The 21,039-nt window shown below is 37.7% G+C and overlaps 1 protein-coding gene across 1 annotated transcript in view; it reads left to right on the forward strand.

Annotated features, from left to right (window-relative positions):
• Positions 1-19,765, forward strand: part of LOC140227994 (protein phosphatase PTC7 homolog) — a 76,370-nt gene extending 56,605 nt beyond the window's left edge. The window contains exons 5-6 of the mRNA XM_072308390.1: positions 15,454-15,583; positions 17,710-19,765. Of these exons, the coding sequence (XP_072164491.1) occupies positions 15,454-15,583; positions 17,710-17,777 (198 nt within the window). The 3' untranslated portion in view covers positions 17,778-19,765. The remainder of the gene's footprint in view (positions 1-15,453; positions 15,584-17,709) is intronic.
• The last annotated feature ends 1,274 nt before the right edge of the window (positions 19,766-21,039 follow it).

A 21,039-nucleotide genomic window follows, 5' to 3' on the forward strand; every position in this document is an offset into this window, starting at 1 on the left:
TTGGGTTGAAGGTAGCGCCTTAGAAAACCAATTTAAGTGTTTCAAATGGCCTCATATGATTCATCATAAAATAAGACAATATGCAGTTTTATTGTCTTTAAATGAATTGTTTCAAGCTTATTTAGTCAATATTTTCTGCATATCTTTGTTTAAGATAGCATGGTTCAATTTACGTAATATTATGCACAGTCACATTGTCAATAACATGAGTTTGGATGAATGATGGTGACATGATTGTCATGATAGTTATTACTTTCATGATTGACACAATTTTCTTCTGCATATTAAATTGATTTTTTATTTCAAAAAAACAGCCTGAGGGGAGGTGCAGGATATCAGTAGTTTAAATGAACATTATAGATGGTAGTTCTAAGGAAAACACAACAATGGAAGCATGTGTTCCGTAGAGTGAGGGTGGGCATTTGAAGGCAGATTTTTGTTGTTGTTTAGTTGTTGTTTTTTTTGTGTGTGTATGATACACTGTACATTGTGTGCATCTGGTAAGTAATTAGTGTGGTATCAGACTGACAGATTGGCTCCTGTTGTCAAAAAATACTACATGAGCCAGCTAGGTACATCAACTGTTCCTCCTATGCACAGTGCTGTTTTTCATGGGTAATTAAATACAAGGAGCATGTGGTGGATTGCATGTATTTAGATTGTACTGTTGGCTGGATTGCTTGCAAAATTCTTTATTTCTTCTTTTTTTCTCATTGGAAAATGAGATGATCATTATTGGCATTAGGATATTACCTATTTCTCCATTATAAATAAACTCTCTTCTTTTACTTGTCTACCTGATGTGGAATACAATACAAACTGAGGTTGAAAGTCTGTCACCTACCTGGTATGTCTTTTCACACCATGGACAGAATAGTCCAGTAATGCACAGCATCATAACATTTTGATGTGTTCTGTGAATGCTTTATAAATCCATACCTGTTCATATTGGATAGCTACAGCTGTGTAGAGCAGCTCACAGTTATGGAGAGGTGAACAGCAGCAACCTTAACCCTCATCAATCTTTTTTTTTCCAGTTTATTTATTCTTTTTGAAAACTTGAAATTCCGAGGGTATAAAAGCCCTTCACTGGGATTAGATAAGATTGTTCCCTCATGGATGTACCCCTCGTGGCTTTGTTTCATCCAATTTATCCCAGGTTAGGTGTAAAGGAGGGGAGGTGAATTTGATAAGAAAGGAGTGGAACATTAATATGCTAAAGCTTGCCTGTCTGCTCGTTTGGGGCAGATGGTGCTCGAGAGCATTTTATGCACAATGATTAATTTTCATCTGGGTTAAACCAGACAGTGCCATGTTTTCCCTCCAGACAAGATGCAGTAAACACTCCAGTGTACATATAAAAAGGAACTTTGTCCTCTTGGTCTCTAGCCTTGGCAGTAGCTACCTTACCAACTTTGTTTTTAGTAGAGAAGACTGATAATCACAGAAGTGTGAGTAATGTTGTAGACCTATTTGTTTCCTTCCTTCCATCATCTACTGTACCTTCCAGTTTTATTGTTGTTTTTCTTTTTCCTTCAGTCTCCCAGCTCCACTTACTGTTGAATAGAAATCCTCTGCCTTCCATCCATAATGCCAAAAGCAAGGCCCCACAGTTCTTTTAGAAATGGAGGCAACTCATACTAGAGTATGAGGAGGAACATATGCACTGAGTAATCTGGTCTTGTTTAAATAGATGAGGTTCTCAATGCTTAGGAAAGGAGACAGTAATCACTAAATCTCAGCAAATTAGAGGTGTCACCCTGGTAGTCACTGCCTATGATAGAAACTGTCACTTCTTTCCTTGGCCTGACCTGTTTGGAATTTTGTGTGGGCAGCTGATATGTGCCTGCCTGAAAGCTCCATCAGCTTCCCTGATCAAGCTTGTTAGGTTTGCTGGGCCAAGTCAGTGGATTTGTGTAATGGACTGAGCCAATTTGAAAGTTAGTTGCACTGTGCTACACTTTGAATCGGCTCTTTTTATTTCAGTGAAGGCTGTCTGTGAGATTTATTTGTGATGCCCTGGTAGATTTTACTTGATTGCATTCTTGTTCATGGTTATGTCAATAAAAGAGAGGACATGTACATAAATAGAACAACTCTAGGCGAGGATCAATCATTTACTGTAATTACTGTAATTCAGTGTAATTAATTAGCAATTGTTGGATACTGTTGATTTATTCCAGATATTGTAAGCTGTAAAAGTTAAGGGAATGAAACTTTCAAAAAGAAAACTGTGATCTAGAAGCTACTTAATACTTGCAGACACAGTTATCATTTATAGCAGCAATGTAAAGCTGTTTAATATCTCTCTGTGCATGTCTATGAAGCTTCAAGCAGTGTTTACAATACCTACAGTGTTATGAATGCATATTGGTAAATATATGATGTATAGTTGTTTAAATGATATAGATTGACTGGATTAGTGGAGGAATTTGTATTTGTAAAGTGTTAATATCTCCTTATGCATAGGAAAACAAAGAACTCACCCAAGCCAGAATGTAAAAAAAAAAAAAATGCTTTCATATTTGGCTAAGTTATATATTATATATCATAGTATTTTTATTTGTAGCCAAGTGTTTTGTAGTAGCTATTTTTAAGTATAATAGAGTGAGTAGTATTTGGAATTAATGAATGAGTAGCCATAAATTGGAGATAATTATAGAACATTCAATAAAGGGTGAAAAATTATATAAATTATAGAAATTTAGAAATAGGCAGAGTACCTAATATTTTTGCTTTGAGAGTTTGACCTCATTTTGACCTTAAGGTGACTTGTTTTAGTTAGTCATGTATCATCTCCTGATTTGCTATATTTTCTAGAAATAAAGCCTAAGAGATATAATACTTTATTACACTCACAGATAATTGATTATTGTATTACTACTTGATTGCATTTTCATATTTAGAGACATTGCTACATCTAAACAATGATAGGCAGAAGTCCTAGCTGAATACCATATTATTGTTTGGATTACTGGACATAATAGTCACAATGTCTGAATTTTATACATATTGCTATACATCTGTATACTGTATATTTATGTTTTAAATCATAGTAATTTGTACCTATTGATTTATATTGGAGGAATCATTTATCGATGCAGCAAAGATTATGTATTTACTGATCAAACATAAATTTTTTTTAGATATTTTCAGGTGATAGCATGGAATTTGTAATTTTCAAATTCGATTGTAATTCATATAAGTGATCATATATTATTTGTATTGATTATGCAATCTATACCTGAAATAACATTTTTAGTAAACCACCTAAACATTAATATTATTTTTTGTGTGTGCGATCATTCTTGAAATAATTTTAGTCATAACGACAGTAATTCCCCAAGGTTTGCAAGCCTAGTATACATCTACACTGTAGGGCCGTGCTGAGACATGAATGTTCAAGTGAACTGTACACTGTGTACATGACAGTAGTGGTTCATGTAGAGCTGCCAGACCAACATGTAATGTAAAAATGCTGAGCAGCAGGCCTGATGGATTAGATTCTGCTGTTGTCACAAGTCCCTTGTGTAGGCACAGCACGGGGAACCTGGTTATAAAAACTCTCATTCTATAATAGCCATTAGCCATTTCAAATCACCCATAGGGCTTACATTGATCATTAGACTCACCTTTAACTTGTCAGTTGTCAGTAGTGATATTCTCCTAGAGTTTAATAGGGCAGGCTTACTTACAGTAGTTCCATCAGGTGATCACGTTCGCGTCGGGTGGTTGCGTTACCCGACATTTCGTAAATAACATGCCCTAATATACGAAGGGTTGGGTAAGGAGGGGTAAAATAATCACAATTTGATACAGATAATCCTTGACATAAGGCTGATTGTTTAACGCGACTATATGTAAAAAAAAGTGTCATTCTAGTGATGAAGTATCGGGTGAATCAGGGACGGCGAATCCAGTGAATAAATCAAAGCAAAAGACATCAAACAAGCCACAGAATAGCGCAAAAATTGATAGCAATAACAAATAAAAGAGTATAAAATATCCTCAGAAACATAATTCTATGGCTAAATAAAACAATAGCATTACAGGATGGAGAATACGATGCACAAATATGGAAAAGCTTTAGCGTTCCTAGCTAGGCCCTATACTTCGATCAAAACAGCAAATCTATAGCGTTAACATAATTATGAAGAGTTTTATTGCAAAACGCGCAAACTCCATTCTTGTTAATTTGATTCTGGAGCAGAATTTTACCGTTATTCATTTCCAAATTTAAGAGCAAACAGCCGACATTTATTTTATTATCGTACGGAGCCAAATGTTATTGCTGTCCACTTCCGAAAGTGAAAATGAATCATCTGACTATTATTCAAGCATCGTAAGAAGCTGAATGTTACTGTTTTTGTACACAAAGGGGGAGCATTTTTTCTTTTTCTTTACATTTTCTTGTGCATGGCTGCTCATCTGTTGATGCTACAAAAATATACCAAGTAATGTTGAGTGCATTTTGGTGCATTAATGTAATATTTCTAAACATTTATAGTGTGCCGTCTGTGCACCAAATCTTGCTAGAGGGGTGCCTATGGTGTAACTCTCCATTAGCTGTGATGCTCATGGTGTGCTGTAATATGAGCTGTCTCCAGCAATGTTTTAAAGCACCCTTTCAACTAAACACTGAAAGTCATACATAAATGTGTGATTTAGACAACTTTTCTATTTTATAAGAGAAAAATGTAGTGATATGTCTGATTTGTTAAACCCAAATGAGACTAGAGGCATGAGAAGTATGCAGCTACAGATACCCCAAGGGTGGGGGGGGGGGGGGGAATGGCACTGGATGCTCAATATTGAATGTATGTCACTGTTATTGTGAGAATCATAGCTTCTCATGCACCACATTCTAGATGGGGTAAAGACAAATAGTAACTTTACTTTGCTTGCCATGTCCAAATCTTGCAGTGGTCAGTTGTAAAGATACTTTTCTGGCATGAAGTGTATGAAATTACAGTGTAAGAAGGAATCTTGGAATAATGGATAAACCACAGAGTGCCATTTGATTTGTTTTGAATTTCAAGGTATGTGTGTATAATGTCATTGTCAGGGAGTTGAAAATATTTGAAAATGACCTAGGAAAGAATGAAGAATATCTTAACCCTATAACCAGGCAGAAATGATTGTTATGGCTGCATATGAAAAGGCAGAGAGAAATAGGTGAGAAGAGTTGGAAGGGATAAATTGGTTTCTACCAGTACAGAGTAAAGAGTGGTTGTAGCTCACTATGCTTAATCTAACACATTGTGACTTCACTGGCATTTCACCTCTTGGTGCTATCGTTTCACACTGTTGGTGGAGGTTCTTAAAATACCAGACCTTTGATGGCTAAGTACCACAGTTTGATCATCAAATATTCTCTGCCAGGATCAGTATACAAGGCTGATTTATGCTGTGTTTACTTGCTTTAGAATAGCGGCTACAAATCTTCTATATTGTACAGAAATGGTCCAGGCCTGGAATGTACTCAAGCCACACTCCTCTCTTCTCATCTTTTCATCCTGGCAGTCCACATGAAGGATATAGATAGGATGAGTAGGAACAATGTGATTTTCTTGTACCTCATGAAGTTTTTGTTCCATTGCAAGGCTCAGATGTCACAATAAACAAACATTTGTTGTGCACGCTCAACAATTACATGACATACTTTTGTCACTCATTTTTGTCAACAGCTTTAACCGATCGGTTTCACATATATATACGTACATGGCTGACTATGACTGAAATTACTCATTCACCTTTCATGGAAAATAATTGCTGTTTCTTTGCTAAATTTAAGAATCTGTGTGGACCACATCTGTTGATGTCCGAGATGTTGTATAAAACAAATAGTGTATGGTCTTTACTCGTGCAGTGGAACAAGATTTCGCACACAGTGAAAGATGTGGTGCACTATTCAACTCAGCTTTGCCTTGTTGAATAGAGTGCCCTGGATCTATCTTTCACCTTGCACAAAATCTTGTACCATTGCACTCCTGACCATTCACTATTTTGTATACCATCAAACTTGGAACAAGATTTCGCACTCAGTGAAAGACGAGGTGCACTATTCAATTCAGCTTTGCCTTGTTGAATAGAGCACCTCTATCTTTCACCGTGTGCGAAATCTTATACCACCGCACTCATGACCATTCACTATTTGTATACTGTCAAACTTGTATGGAGTGCCAGCTACATTTACAGTGTAGACTCTGTCACAAGTCTGTCTGATCACTGTGATAATTAGAACCACAGTGTGTAATGCAAGTGGCACCAAAGATGAAATGACAGTCAGGCGCAGGATTGCATTGCCAATCTCGTCAAAAAGACTGAGTCCGCTGCTGGCGCAGCCCCGCCAACTGAGGGCCTCAAAGTCGCCTTCGCGCTGTGTAGACTCTTCGCCGTCGTTTAGTATGAAATTATGAATTATCGCGAGCTTCATGGGGGGTGGGACAGATCAGGAACGAACGAACAGTCCTAGTACAGTCGAAAGTGACACCGGGGAGGTGGGAAGAGAGCTTCCCACCTCCCTAGTGACACATAGTATCACAGTATGCCTATGATTGCCTGCTGACTTAGCTTGCACTTTGCATTGAGTATGAGGTGTTGTTTGAAAGTGAATCTCTAAAATAAAAAGCGTTCATCGATTATCATTTATGTATAGCAGTTGCTTACTAGCGAAAGTAGTTGCTAGAACACATGATGGAGTAGACTTCTAGACAAAGGGAGGACAAAATATAGAATAATGATGTAGATATTTAACGTATTTAGTACACCTAGAGGAATTTTGGGAGTGATCTTATAACAATTTCTCTATTGTCCAAGATTGTAAAGAAGGTATAGAGCAATTACTTTTGCCGCAATATTTATGGCCCTATTCGTAGCACCTGTATGCCGGTGCAGATGAAAGCGCAGTTTTGCAGTGTTTTTTTTAAATAATTTATTTTCATTCGTTATTGTCACCAGCCAAGAAGATTAGTAAGGTCCTTCATCTATTCCACGTCTGTCGTGAGAACATGATCAAACCGAAAGCATTTCGGTGTACAACAATTTAAAAAGAGAAGAGAGTACACACAGGATATTGACACTTGAAACAAGTGAAAGAGAACGGTGTTCATGCAGTGGGATGGCAGAGTTTAACAGTTAGTATACTTGAATCAGAATGGTAAATAGCCGCATGAGGCTAATTATCTTTTATTATTGTAACAACTTCGTGAAAATTTATTTGTATTGTTACGACCAAAATCACTCTGAGAATGATCGCACAAAAGAAATAATCAACTAATGTTCAGGCGGTTTATTAACAGTGATATTGTGGGTACAGACTCGTAATCGGTTTTCACATCAGTACAATAATGATCAATAAAACAATCATAAATCGGTAGTGAAATCACTTACACGTAGTACAGCCAAATTTGAAAGCAAGTAATCCTTTGACAGTGTCCAGATACGATGTTCGATGCACAGATGAATGATCCGCAATGCACCGATGAATGATACCTCCGACGTAAATCCAGAGGCGCAGGTTGTGATAATCCTCAGTATAAATGCGGGGTAAAATCCACGATAGATGTCCACAGCGAAACGTGCAGAATCCAAATGTTATGACGACCACGTCCAGTTGATGCGCTGAATGATGATTCACTTTATAATGTCCAGCAAGGAATCCAGCCCGTCACAGCTTTGCCGTAATAATGTCCATTGACACTAAAATATGGAGTCTATCTCCAACGTAGGTAAATTAATTCTCTGCAGGCAAAATATCTCCCAGGCCTTATCTCCACAAACAAAGTTTGTATAGCAGGTCAGCAGGTAACACAGGACTGACTATAACAAGTCGCTTCAGAGCCAGAAGTGACGTAACTCTCAGAGCAGAGGTGTTGGGTACTCTGCCTACCTCAGAATTTCTCCTACTTATATACTATCCATTCACCCCTTTCTAGTACATTCTGTAATTTTCTCCAACCTGGGGCCACATACGTGAACATACTAGCAAGTCCAAATTCCAGGAATCCTGGATGACTCACTGCCTAATATGTGCATAACATCATTGCCAAAATTAACTACCAATCACATTGGGTTACAAGGGCAGTGCCTCACTCAGCCAGCACTTCCTAGAATTTTCTGGAATGGGTTCAATCATTCTAGATTGAGTCAGCTATAATGTATTTCCTGTCACATGCATACATGTACTGTAGCTACATTGTATACCATGTAGAAAATTCTCCACTGATCTGGTCAGCCTGTATGTACTATATCTATATCATATAGAATGTTCTCCATTAATCTGGTCACCCTGTGTACATACACATTAAACAACCATGCATACAGCCTTGATACATGTACATAACTACTTGTGTGTACATTTGTGACAGTATATTCATTTCTGGTCAGTTTTCTTCTGTTTGCGTTTGTAACTTCATAAAAAGGCAACTTTTATAAAGGCCAGCAACGCCATGTTTTTGGGGTCGACACATTAACTGAATGCAACTGAAATTGTAAGCATACTTGCTTCATTTTCTCTGAATTTACCTGTTGACGTCATTTGGTTTTAACACGTTTTCCCTGTAGACCTACATAAAAATATATGGAGCTCCATGGTTGCTCATAAATTCAGATCTTCACAGAGATGACGCGATCACGATGAAGTGACCAGTATTGCTTCCCGTGTTTCCTTTCATCACACACTGCCATAATGTACACAATGTAGATAAGGCACTTGCCATACAATCAAACCGATTGTCCAGGAACGGTCGTTGGACAGGTGCTGAGAGTGGTCACTCATGGTTGTATAATCCTCTTGTAAACAACTTGATTCCCCCTTCGAGTCCTCGACCCCCCCACCCCCAACCCGGGAGGGACAGGCCACATGTGCAAGTGCCATCTCGTAGCGGCCAAACGTGGAGTTTCACAGATCACCACATTCTACTAAAGTCATTCACAGAAACACAATCACAATTTTCAACGTGTGGGACTGCACGACGAGTTAACTCGGCGTGCAAGCTGTTAGAACATTGAGACACAAATTTACCATCTGCAGTCCTTATCTTCATGTCTCCATACTGCAGCAATCTTCAGTCCGTATCAAGAGACATAAAGTCCATACTAGCAATGTTACAAAATCGATGGTGAATAGAAATGGTGAAAAAAGAAATTGCAAACCGAATCTTTCATCACAGTAGTTGGGAACTTCGCCGCACAGCGCATACGCGCTGTAGTAGTCAGTAAAGGGTTTTGCGTGTGTATAATGCTCACGCATTAAATACGAAAGAGCACCTGTGTCACAAGTCTGCAATGAACGGTTTGTTCCAACGTTTGAAAATTTTTAACCTAATTACGTATTCCAGTACAAAATTCTCAAATTGTCAAGGCTAGATTTCTTAGTTTGGTCGTGTACAAATACTTCAACTATTCTTTTTATAGCACACGATTTTTAAAAGAAACTAGACTCGGAATTTGTCAAGACTGACAAATTAGGTGATCCGATTTTTTTAAAATCAATGATTCGAGTTTTCACCTGAGATTAGGGACATTGGTCGTGTGATGTTTGGATTCTCATTTTGAAAAGGGAGTCAGACCTGCCATCTTGGGTACCGAATTCCGTATACACTATCAAAGATGCAGAATGAAGTATATTTGACCTTTGACCCCACTTTGCACCCCCAAGATGGCATCTGAGCAAAAAGTAATTATTTTGTGAAATGATTCTTGTAACATGGTCTTTGCGTGTGCAAAATATGGGAAAGATAAGACATGTATTCACCAAGATACAGGATGAAACATTTATGACCTTTGACCCTAATTTACATACCCAAGATGGTGTCTGATCAAGTAGTTGTTATTTTATGAAATAATGTACGTAACATTAACTAAACATGTGCAAAATATGGGGTTGATAGGGGCTATTTTTCTTGAGTTATTGCAAAGAAAATTGAAAAAAGAAAGAAATATGAAAATACATCGAAGATAACCTTTAATTTCAACCACGTTTTTGGACGTGATCCCGACAACATATGAAAAACAAAGGGAACGCGTACGATAGCGCAAAGTCTCAGCTACAACATATTAAAATCTGGGAGAAATTCACCGAAGGGTAAGTGAGCTAGTGCTCGATAAAGACAATCATGTCAATTTTCACATCTAGAAAAATTCCCTCCCATAGAGATAACACGTCATAACGAAGATAAAGAAAGAAGTACATATGACCTTTGACCCCGATCTGCACAGACAAGATGGCATCTGAGCAAAAAGTGGTTATTTTGTGAAATGATCCCTGTAACACGGTCTTTGCGTGTGCAAAATATGGGGAAGATAGAACATGTATTCACCAAGATACAGGATGATACATTTATGACCTTTGACCCTAATTTACATACCCAAGATGGCGTCTGATGAAGTAGTTGTTATTTTATGAAATAATGTACGTGACATGAACTAAACATGTGCAAAATATGGTGGTGATAGAGTATATTTTTCTTGAGTTATTGCAAAGAAAGTTGGAAAAAGAAAGAAATATGAGAATACATCAAAGATAGGCTTTGATTTCAACCAAGTTTTTGGATGTGATCCCGATACCGTATGAAAAAATGAAGGGCACACTTACGATAGCGCAAAGTCTCAGCTACAACATATTAAAATCTTAGAGAAATTCACCGAAGCATAGGTGAGCTAGTGCTCGAGAAAGATAGTCATGTCAATTTTCATTTCCAGAAAAACTGCACTCCCATAGAGATAACCCGTAAACTGGTCAAATTTGACAAGATTACTTTCAATCCAATATTACGAGGTGATGCCGTCATCTAATCAAAATGTTGTTATTATATTAATGAAAGAGCATTTAGTAAGCTACAACATACTGAAATCTGGGTGAAAATGGGCAAAGGATAAGTGAGATACGCTCGTGTGAACTTGTAATTTGATGACGTCATTTTGAAAATGTACTCTTTTTATTTTATTAAGAAATTTGATATATCTTTTAATCATTTCTCGAGCATCGCCAACCCATGAAATGACATGTACAACTCATCAGCTTTCAGAATATGTAAAGAAAATGGGAGGTCACCGTCCATCCTGACGAGTAAAATCGGATTTAAAATTGGCGGTTTTTTGGCATTGTTGCACTGTATATCGCCATTGACGCGCGCGTGGAATTTCAACTTTGACGGGCCCGTATGACGTCATATTGAGTCGGATTGACTTGAAACTTGGTAGACATATTCCCTGACATTTCAGGCAGGCGATAAGTGAAAAAACGGGAAATTTCTATTGCATATGAGCTGTGTGTGCGTATATGCGCGTGCGCGTACGCGTCCGTAAAATTTTTTCAATTTTTCAAAAAATGCTCTAAATGGTCTGAAACGTGTGTAAAAAAAAATTTGAGCTCGATTTGAGCATACAAATATTTCAACGCGCGCGTACGCGCACGTTTTAAGGTATAGATGAATTTTGAGAATATGAGTAGAATGCGCTTGAATTGAAATATATGTGACGTAAATTTCACTGAAAAATTCCGTTCCATTAATGAGATATGATTGAGAATGTATTTTCATATAATGACGTCATAGTGACGTCACTGTCGACTGATCACTTTGATTTTAGTTCGATTGCCGTCTTTGGGAGACGATACATATATGGTATAAGTTTGAAATTGATAGGAAGAGGACTTTCTGAGCTAATCGATGCACAACTTTTGGGGAGAAATAAGAAGAAAAAGAAGAAGAAAGAATCCGTACAAAAACAGAAGGTGATCCGAGAGGATACTCGGATCACCTAATTAAACCACAATGTTTTACAGTCTTGATTTTTTTAAAGATGATACGCTCCAAAGCCAATTTGATTTTCCATAGGTATAACACGCAACTCAACGCGATGCATGATGGGATCAAACTTCATGTATTATTCATGGGACTGATGTTTCAATCTTTTTGTCGAGATTGGCGATGCAATATTGCGCCTGACTGAATGAGTAGGAGGGTACCCGGTACACCCTCCTACATGTACATGTGTACAATAGGTCACACTGTACACACTGTTTGCACAAGAAGAATCATTTGACTGAGTTATGTGTCATTCCTCGTTGTACTCTCTTCTGTTTCATTTGCAATTACTTGGAGTTACTTCTGTGTAGGTGTAAGCTGAGTACTCTAGTCATATTTCTGCCCATGTTTAAGTAAATTTTCAGACCAAAATTGAAAAGCATTTGTCCATTACATCTTGTAAGCTTCCTGTATGATATTGCTTATGAAGTCAGAGCCTTATCTATAGAATGATTCAATTTCGATGACCTATTCACCTACCGCCGCTAGCGGCGCTATAACTGTCGCCATAACTGGGGGCCAACGGGGCTTCCAGCGAGCCAGTAGCTACCCAGCGAGTTGCACTGGCAGCTCAGCAGCCTAGCGTACCCATCGCGCATAGTTAGCCGGGCGCGTTGCGGCCGCTGCGCTGCCGGCTACCGCTGCCGGCTACCGCTGCACCGGCGACCGCTGCGCTAATATTGTGATTGTTTACTCACTGTGGAAAAGTAATTCAGCGGCTTTTAATGCCTTTCTTTTGGACAAATTGAGTGATTCAGACATATTGATCTACAATGAAAGCTTCAAAGGAAGGATCAGGAAAACATATTGTGCAGTTGTTTGGTGCACAAATAACAGAAAAAAATGGAAATGGAAGCTGCATGGCAGTGTGTGAAATTCATTCACCACTGACGCATGATGACTATACGGAGACAAGTGAAATACAACGGTATAAAAAATGCACCGATTTCGAAACAAACTTTGGCCTATGCCTACTAGATTCCTTATTTAATTAGGCTATCACTGCATATTCGTAAGATATGTTGTTCATTTTAGAAGACAGTTCAGATCAAAGATTTTGATAGGCCTAATTCGTATCACTGATTTTTTTATTTTTATTTTTTTTAATGCTTAGTGCACTACTTACCAAAGTTAGAATACACTTCCTGGCTATACTAAATTATTAAGACAGACATTTTACAGCCTACAATACAGCTAAATAAACGTTTCAAGATGCATTAAGTTCTTATATTGTTTTCACTTCTTCAGTGTTCAGCATTGAATTGACCATATTCAGTTTTGGCCTGGAACTCTGAATTTGAATTTTGATAAAGTGATAGGCCTACTTATATTAAACCATGGATGGTGGCAAACATCCGCTTCATAATCATATTAAGAAAGTTTGATTTGAAAATCGCTTTTGTAGATTATAATATTAGGCGTTAGTAAGATGTTATGCAAGGTAATTACTTGACCTAGACCTATAAAACAGTAGAAGTTTTGGTTGTTGACATCAGGCGACGTAAATTAAGTTTATAGGCCCTACGGCTTAGAAACGCCAAGATTTGTATTCCGTTTGGTTTACTTAGTTAGGCCTGCCTGAAGTTAGTGACAACCGAAAACGATATAGGATGTAGGGTTCTAGAAGTCAATAGGTCTAGATCTAACGTTAGTCTGGACTCTTGCCTAGAATTCTAGACAAGATCTAACGTTAGACAGATTCTACCCCGCTGGCCCGAGTAAAGGCAAAAGCCTAAAAAGGTGTAAGTTAACTGAAAAGATGCAATTTATAGCGCCATATCAAGCTCAAGATTCTGATTCATTATTTGTATTTAATAATAAAATATCAGTTAACTTCTCAACAGTCTAGGCTTACTAGCAAGACGTCTGCCTGCGCCTAGCCATAGTTCTCCCCAGCGGTTTTTATTCTTTTACACAAATGTGAATATATGGGGCTTACACATGAGTACCCAAGTTATCGCCAAAGAAATAGAATCTACAAGCACTCAGGGATCGTACCGATATTTACCTTGAAATTCAAGTTTTGGCTACAGCCGTAGTCATCTACCCATTCGCTCATATAGTCGGTATAAGTTGTTTAATTTTTTTTTTTTTTTTTTTAAAATAAGCTAGCGAAAAAAAAAAAGAAAGACTCTATCATTAGTTGTCACAAAGCCAGATGCGTCGATCGCTGCCAGCGCCAGAGATAGCTAGCTAGCCGGCTAGCGCCGGGTGGTAAAAGCATTGGCTGCCGCTGGCACCCGTGCCACGCACGCACAGCGCTTGCCGACCCGGCCTCAAATGGCCCCCAGTTATGGCGTCGCCTTAAGAGGGCGCACTTCCATGAACAGTCGCTTGAATCGGTCTATAGTGTGAATAGGTTCAACGATGGCAAGAGTTGACTGTACTTCATCAATCCTGCTTCTAACTCCCCTACCCCCTGATGTTTTCAACAAATTAACAACAAAAATCATGACACTGTAGACCACCAAACCAGGACTGTCAAGATATATTTGAATATTTACACTTTACAAAACTACACACCTCTCATTTTTTTTTCTTCTTCAAGATATTGCCTAACTGTAGTGCAGTGCACCTTCATAGACATCTGGATTGAGTGAATGCAGCAATATTAGTAGAATGCATTAGTGAGAGTTTGAGGAAAATTGGACAATCTGTTCAAAAGTTATGAAATTTTGAAGTTTCTCCTCAGTCACTGCTGGATTAGAAGACTCCTACAGCTTGTGATGTCACATGCATTGAATGATATAAAGAAAATAAAAATAAAATTCAACATGTTTCAACTTTTCTCGCATAACAGAAGAATGTTTTACTTGCCTCTTTCAGAAGGCAAGGGGAATGATATTACCCTTAACATATGTCAGAGACAGGTTGAGGAAATGTGCACTTTTTCAAAAAAATAAATTTTGTGAAATTCTCTTTATATTTTCCCTATTGATCATTCTATGCATGTGACATTGTACACTGTAGTAGTCTTCTCATCTAGCAGTGACTGCACAGATACTTTGAAAATTCATAACTTTAAACAGATTGTCCGATTTTCCTCAAACTTTCACTGATGTGTTCTACTAATATTGCTGCGTTCACTCAATCCACATGTCTATGAAGGTGGGCTTGTCCTTTAAGTTCATCCACCATCTGTGTATCTAGTTCGACAAACCAACAACTGTCGAGTAATGTTACTTTAGCAACCAGGCAAGGAGTTAGGGTAGAAGGACGAAAAAGGGTTTTGAGAGGGGTAGCAGGAGTGGAAGTGGAGATATTTCCCCACTTAGCACTTGCATAAATCCCAAATTACCTGTAATTTGTGATTTTTAACTTCAGCCAAGTGTTGTATGTCTTCAATATTTTTGTTGTTGTTGTTTCTTTCAAAATTTTATACTGTTCCCTATATCATCTTTACCCTTCTCTTGATTTCAGTGTTTATTCATTTATTTTTTTTTTTACAAATCCAATGTGTACTTCACATATATGCATGATGAATATCTGATGAAATACATTTGTGCAAAATTGACAAATATTCTTTGTTTGTTACCCTCTTTGTGTATCTCTTTCTTTTTCACATTTTCTACCCCTCTCTCTCTCCCTCCTGATCTGTCTTTTCCCATTCCCCTTTTTCCTTTGTGTAAATCATGGTGTGCAGGACCAGACCTTTTCCAGTGTACAGAAAGCTGTCAATGACATTGCAGCAAAGGCCAGACGACTAGCCTACGACCCTACATACATGTCACCTTTTGCCATGCATGCCAGAGAAAATGGCATGGAGTTCACAGGTACTGTATGACTAATGAGCAAGATAAGTACAGAGCAAATTGCACATGCTTGAACACACATATCTTGATAGCAGAGGAAGAAGGCATTTCCTATGTGTTTAGATGTCCCATCAAAGTCATCAATTCATTAAAGGGAATTCCCCCAGCTTTCAGAGGTCTTGTTATGTATAATACATGTCTGCCTCTTTATATGAAAACAAGCAGTGCTTGTATAAAATGTTGGTTTGCTTATCCAATTTGTACACATATATCCAGTCAAGACAAATTGAGGAAGTCTTGGAAGCTGGCATGACATTGTGCTTGTACAATTTTCATGGTGATACATTTTTAAGGTATTCAAAAGTAGCCAGAACTCTTTTTGGACAGGTGTATATTTGAAACACAATATGTGGATTGGCATTTTGATTAAACTGTATATTTGGTGTATTTCAAAAGGAATGACAATGTTTGGACACAAATCAAGCAAGTGGATCAGTTTTGTATTATAGCTATAGGAGTAATCACTGATGAGAAATGGTTTGATTTCACTTTTAATTTGTTTAGCCAAGGGAAGTGCAAAATGCCTCTTCCCCTCTACAGCTGGGTTGTTGCTTTTTTCTTCCTTTGTCTTTCATATTCACTGAGTGAAAGTATTACAAAGACAAATATGTTTGTTCTTTTTTTGTCAATCTAAAGATCTTTTATCCTTTATATTGAATCCCTTTACAAAGCCATCAATAAGTAGCTGCGTAATGAAATGTGACAATATTCTGTTCTGCTGATCGGATGTCCTATCTATATGACATAGTACATTATGAGTAATGGGGTCATCATGTTGAAGGATAGTCCACCTGTCCATTCATCCATCCAGCTGTCTTTCCATTTGATTTCCATCCACATGACAGTTTATGCACATTTCCTCATTAATACAATATACTTAAAGGGTACCAAAGAGAAGCATATCAACCTTAGTGCATGAGTGACAGATCACAGTGTTATATAGTAACAAGAATACAGAAAATTTAAGAAAATATCAGAATCAAAGTCAATATCAAAATCTCAAAAGATTTTTATTCAAACACAAGTTTAGGAACTACAATGTACTTAATCCAAGCTTTGTGCAAAATAACATTGTAGAGTAATCCACAAACAAAGTTTAAAACGAAACCTCATAGAGTATTGAATTAAAGGGTAAGGTTAAATTCGAATGGTCTAGAAGTCAGTCATATCTACATGGGTTCAAGAAAAATGTGACATACGTCTTCAACTTGAATGTTGTGTCACCAAGTAATTCCTTGTAAAGACTTGTATAGGGCAGGACCATGACTTTGTTTTTCTGTTAATTCTGTATGTGCCATTAATTTTTTTTTCTTAAAAAAATCAAAGCCATGTTGCAGATATTTAATTGCCATGTGTTTGAAAAAACGAACAAACAAACGAATGGATTAAGATCTTCCTTAACATGGCAGTCCCCTTTAAGATCTTGCGGAAAGGATTCTTGATTAATCTTAAGCTAATTGTTATGTAAATGATGTAAAAGACAATTGCTACCATGTATTTAGTCAAACCAGTCCCCATGAGTACATGGATCAGTCTGACAAGGGAATGACCAGTATGGGATGGAAATTAGGTTAAAAAAAAAAACCAAACAAACAAACTTAGGTTCAAGGATAGGTCAAATTAAATTTCACAAGTTATGCAAAGAAAATAATGCCATCGGACTTTAAGCATGATTACAGTATGGCAGGGCACTGAATTTGGTTAAATTAATTATTCATTCCTTGAATGTTAAGAGCATGTGGCATGTAGTCAAGAAGTATGTGTTTGACATTACTTCACGAGAAGTCTTCATTTGATCTTATTGTTGATGAATTATTTGTTGTTATTTTTTTTAAAATGTGGGTCATATAAGGCACGATATGCAAATTCAGTTTACCAACATTTTGACAAGAGATGCAGTGCCATTTGTGCTCAGTCAGAATAGATTTCCTGATTTCTTCTTTTCAATGCTGAGTACATTTAAGAGCACAAGGGATTACCCGTTACGATACGAAACAATTGTACTACTGCTGTAACACATAGGTACAGTGTAGGGCTCATTTTCTGGCAATCATGTCATCCTTCTTATTCCTATGTTTGTCTCACAGGTGGGAAGCCAGATGACATCACTGTCCTCATGTCAACAGTAGGCTACGACAGCGATGATGACACATAGCACTGACTGACCCGTCCCCCTCTCACGCAGGACGGCAACTCCAACCTTTCTTGTAGTGATAGAGACTGTTCAGAACTTATATAGAGAATCCATAAGATCTACTTACCCATGTATCCCAGATTTAAATCAATATGACAGCAACCTTGAAACCTTGGCTGGATGTATAGGATCAAAGTCGTGTCAGAAACCCTGTGGTGTGCTACCAGTAACGTTATTGGCCAACTTCATAGTGCTGACCAAACACTCTTGAGACGTCGAATCCCAAGCACACTTGTCCATAATGAGGAAGTGTTGAATCAAGTCTCATCCCAGCCCACCTTTCCTCATTCAGGAGCACCACTATTGCCTCCATGTGGTTCAACAAAGGCAGGAAAAAACTGAAATTGTTATATTTGTGAATGTTTTATTTTAAAGGTGCACACATGGAATGGGACAGCAATGGATACCACACATACACATACTTGAAGAGTGAAACATGTGCATTTTTCATTACTCTGAACATAGTCCTGGTTCATCAGACAAAGAGGTTACTGTTTGAATGGAACAAAATGGCCAAAGTTCAAGATTAATTCGAGATGTCCATAATGAGCCATGCTGCACCATCAAACAGTAAGCTCATCAATTATGTATGACTTCTCATCTAAATGCTATCATGGAACGGGTGTGAATTATGTGTGCATCGTCAACAAGTGCAGACAGTCTCTCAAATAGAGCTAGCGAAGTTGTTACAGTCATGCTTTTTTTTATGTGGAAGCCAAATGTTGAAAAATATATACACATAAGATAAAGTCAGTGATATTTCCGGTAAAGCTTCAGTTGACGGAAATGCTCTTGAAGTAAATGCAGCACAATCATGTATACTTCAAGATTCATGCACTTGAGAAATAACCACATGCACTGCTTTTGATGTTCATGAAAAAACAAAGTTTTCATGCCATAGACACTGGACTCTTTCTTAAGCAGTAGAATACTAATGACTTGTATGGAAGGAGCACACCAAACCCTGCTTATATGAGTGACTATTCTTAATCAAGAGGCCATGCCAATGTACGTAATGAGAAATCTAGAGTTGAGTTTTTGTGGTCATAGAGGCCTTAGGATGCTGTATTGAGAGATTCATGACCGAGGAATGTTTTGTCTCCCTCTATCCTCTGCTTGTCACTCAGCATTTACAGACTCTATCCACCTACCAACATACCTTTACCTTTAGCTTTTGCACAAGGTGTTTTCCCATTATGATCATGTTTGCATTACAAAGGCAGTGCCAAGTGTTTTAATGGTTGATGCAAGTGCTAGTGTAATACTAGACTTCCACAGGGTTTTTGTTCATCTACATATAAAACACTAAGCTAGGGCAACTGTTTATGACTTGACATCACCAGCAGAGAAGAACAAGACCCATATTTGGGTCAAGTTTGATGTATAATGTTCATATTGGTAGTCTCCACTCGTATGATAAACGTTATAGCCAACACTGGTGCGGTATTCAAGCTCCTGACAAACATTAGACTCGGCAGCATGAAATTATGCCAGGGTGTGAAATCAAGAACTGTGCAGTTTTGAGGAGTTCTGAAAGTTGTGACATTTCGCACTACTTCTTTATCACATGAAGCAGATATATTCACTCTTCTTTTTAGCGTACTTGTAGATCAGTACAAATTACTGGTAGTCCCTCAGAACAACTGATAACTTCATTATGTTTTGAATATGTCATGTAAAGATATGCACCCGTTGAGAGTGAAGAACATAGGTGTGAGAGAGTACTATGAATTATCTCGTGACCCTACAAATTGAAGAGCTGTGATGTATCTTTCAGATCATACTCTTATGTAATTGTATCTAAGGTTGTTGGATAGTTATACAATGACTGTTGGTTGCTGTAGTTTACTGTGCTTAATTTCCCTACCTCCTAATCATGCCATATCCCCAACTACTCAAATGCTCAGTCAGTGCTGAATAATAGCCTCATGTCAGTCAGGGGTCTGTAAAGAGGTCTCTTTGGTCCCCCCCCCCCCCCACCCTTGCCACAGGACACTGTGAAGGCCTCAAATTAACAGTGCTTAGAGGTGTCGAAATTGTTCTGAAAGTGATGGGAATTGCAAAATTTCAAAGACATTCAACATGAAAAGCAAATGAAGTTTAGTAAAACACCCTTGTGTGTGTCACCTTGCTGGATATCAAGGATGTTCAGAAGACACCTGCTGTACACTGTGTTGTAATAGGTAATGTGGCAATGAAGATCTATGGTACGGATATATGAAAATCTTCCCGACAAGATGTACTAAAAATGAGACATTTTCTTGATTTAAAAGCCTTACGATGCAGGGAGCAGATGTCATGTTTGTACACACTAGCTATTGTATGATAGTAGTGTATATGATGTCTTAACGATGGTATAGTGTAGATCTAAAAAAGCAAATGTTTGAAAGAGTGTTTTGGTGGAGGTACTTTTCATTTTATTTGGGACAAGCACTGTGAAGCAATAGCAGACAGCAGTAAGATTGTAAACTGATGTGGTTAGTCTTAATTATAAACAAAGCAATCAATTTGCCTAATTTGGCATTACCATGTAATGTCATGTATACTCTTCCATGTGTGTTTACCAGAGGAGAAACACAGTTACCTTGTGTAATAGTATTCTTAGTACACATTGCCTTTTCTTGATGCTGTGGTGCTCAATGTGCTCAACATCACACTGTTTGTTTAGGCTCATTATATCTTTTCTAACCAAGTTTTATTGCACAGTTGTGTGACTACCAAATCACAGCTACAGGCATCTTTTGAGGATTTTTTTTTTTCTCAGACTCAATATTCGTTGTGATCTTTGCTCATATAGAAAATCTCATCCTGTCTACAACCATGTACCAATACACTAGGTACAAAAGATATTGCTAGGTGTGAATGATTAATTCATGGCACAGTGAATTTCATTCATGATTGCTGTTAGAACAAATAAAGGTGGCCCAGAAACATGAAATTGAGGTAGAGCTTGTGTAGCATTTTTGGAACTTCAAACTAGGGGCCTGTTTCATAAAAGAGTTACAGTTGATTGTATGCCTGATTTATTGGGCGTACCGTAAATCGATGAATCAGTGTAAGATCAATACTGATTCATAATAACATTTGCTTTTTATATAAAGCACAGATTTCGTAGCAAATCATGTGTAACTTTCTTTTCAGTCGCATCAATAGTGAGATCAATCTTATGATCAATCTTTATGAAACAGGCCCTATGTGTGTAAGAGTAACTGAAAACAGCAGT

The sequence above is a fragment of the Diadema setosum genome, chromosome 4, assembly GCF_964275005.1.
Source record: "Diadema setosum chromosome 4, eeDiaSeto1, whole genome shotgun sequence".
Taxonomy (NCBI): Eukaryota; Metazoa; Echinodermata; class Echinoidea; order Diadematoida; family Diadematidae; genus Diadema; species Diadema setosum.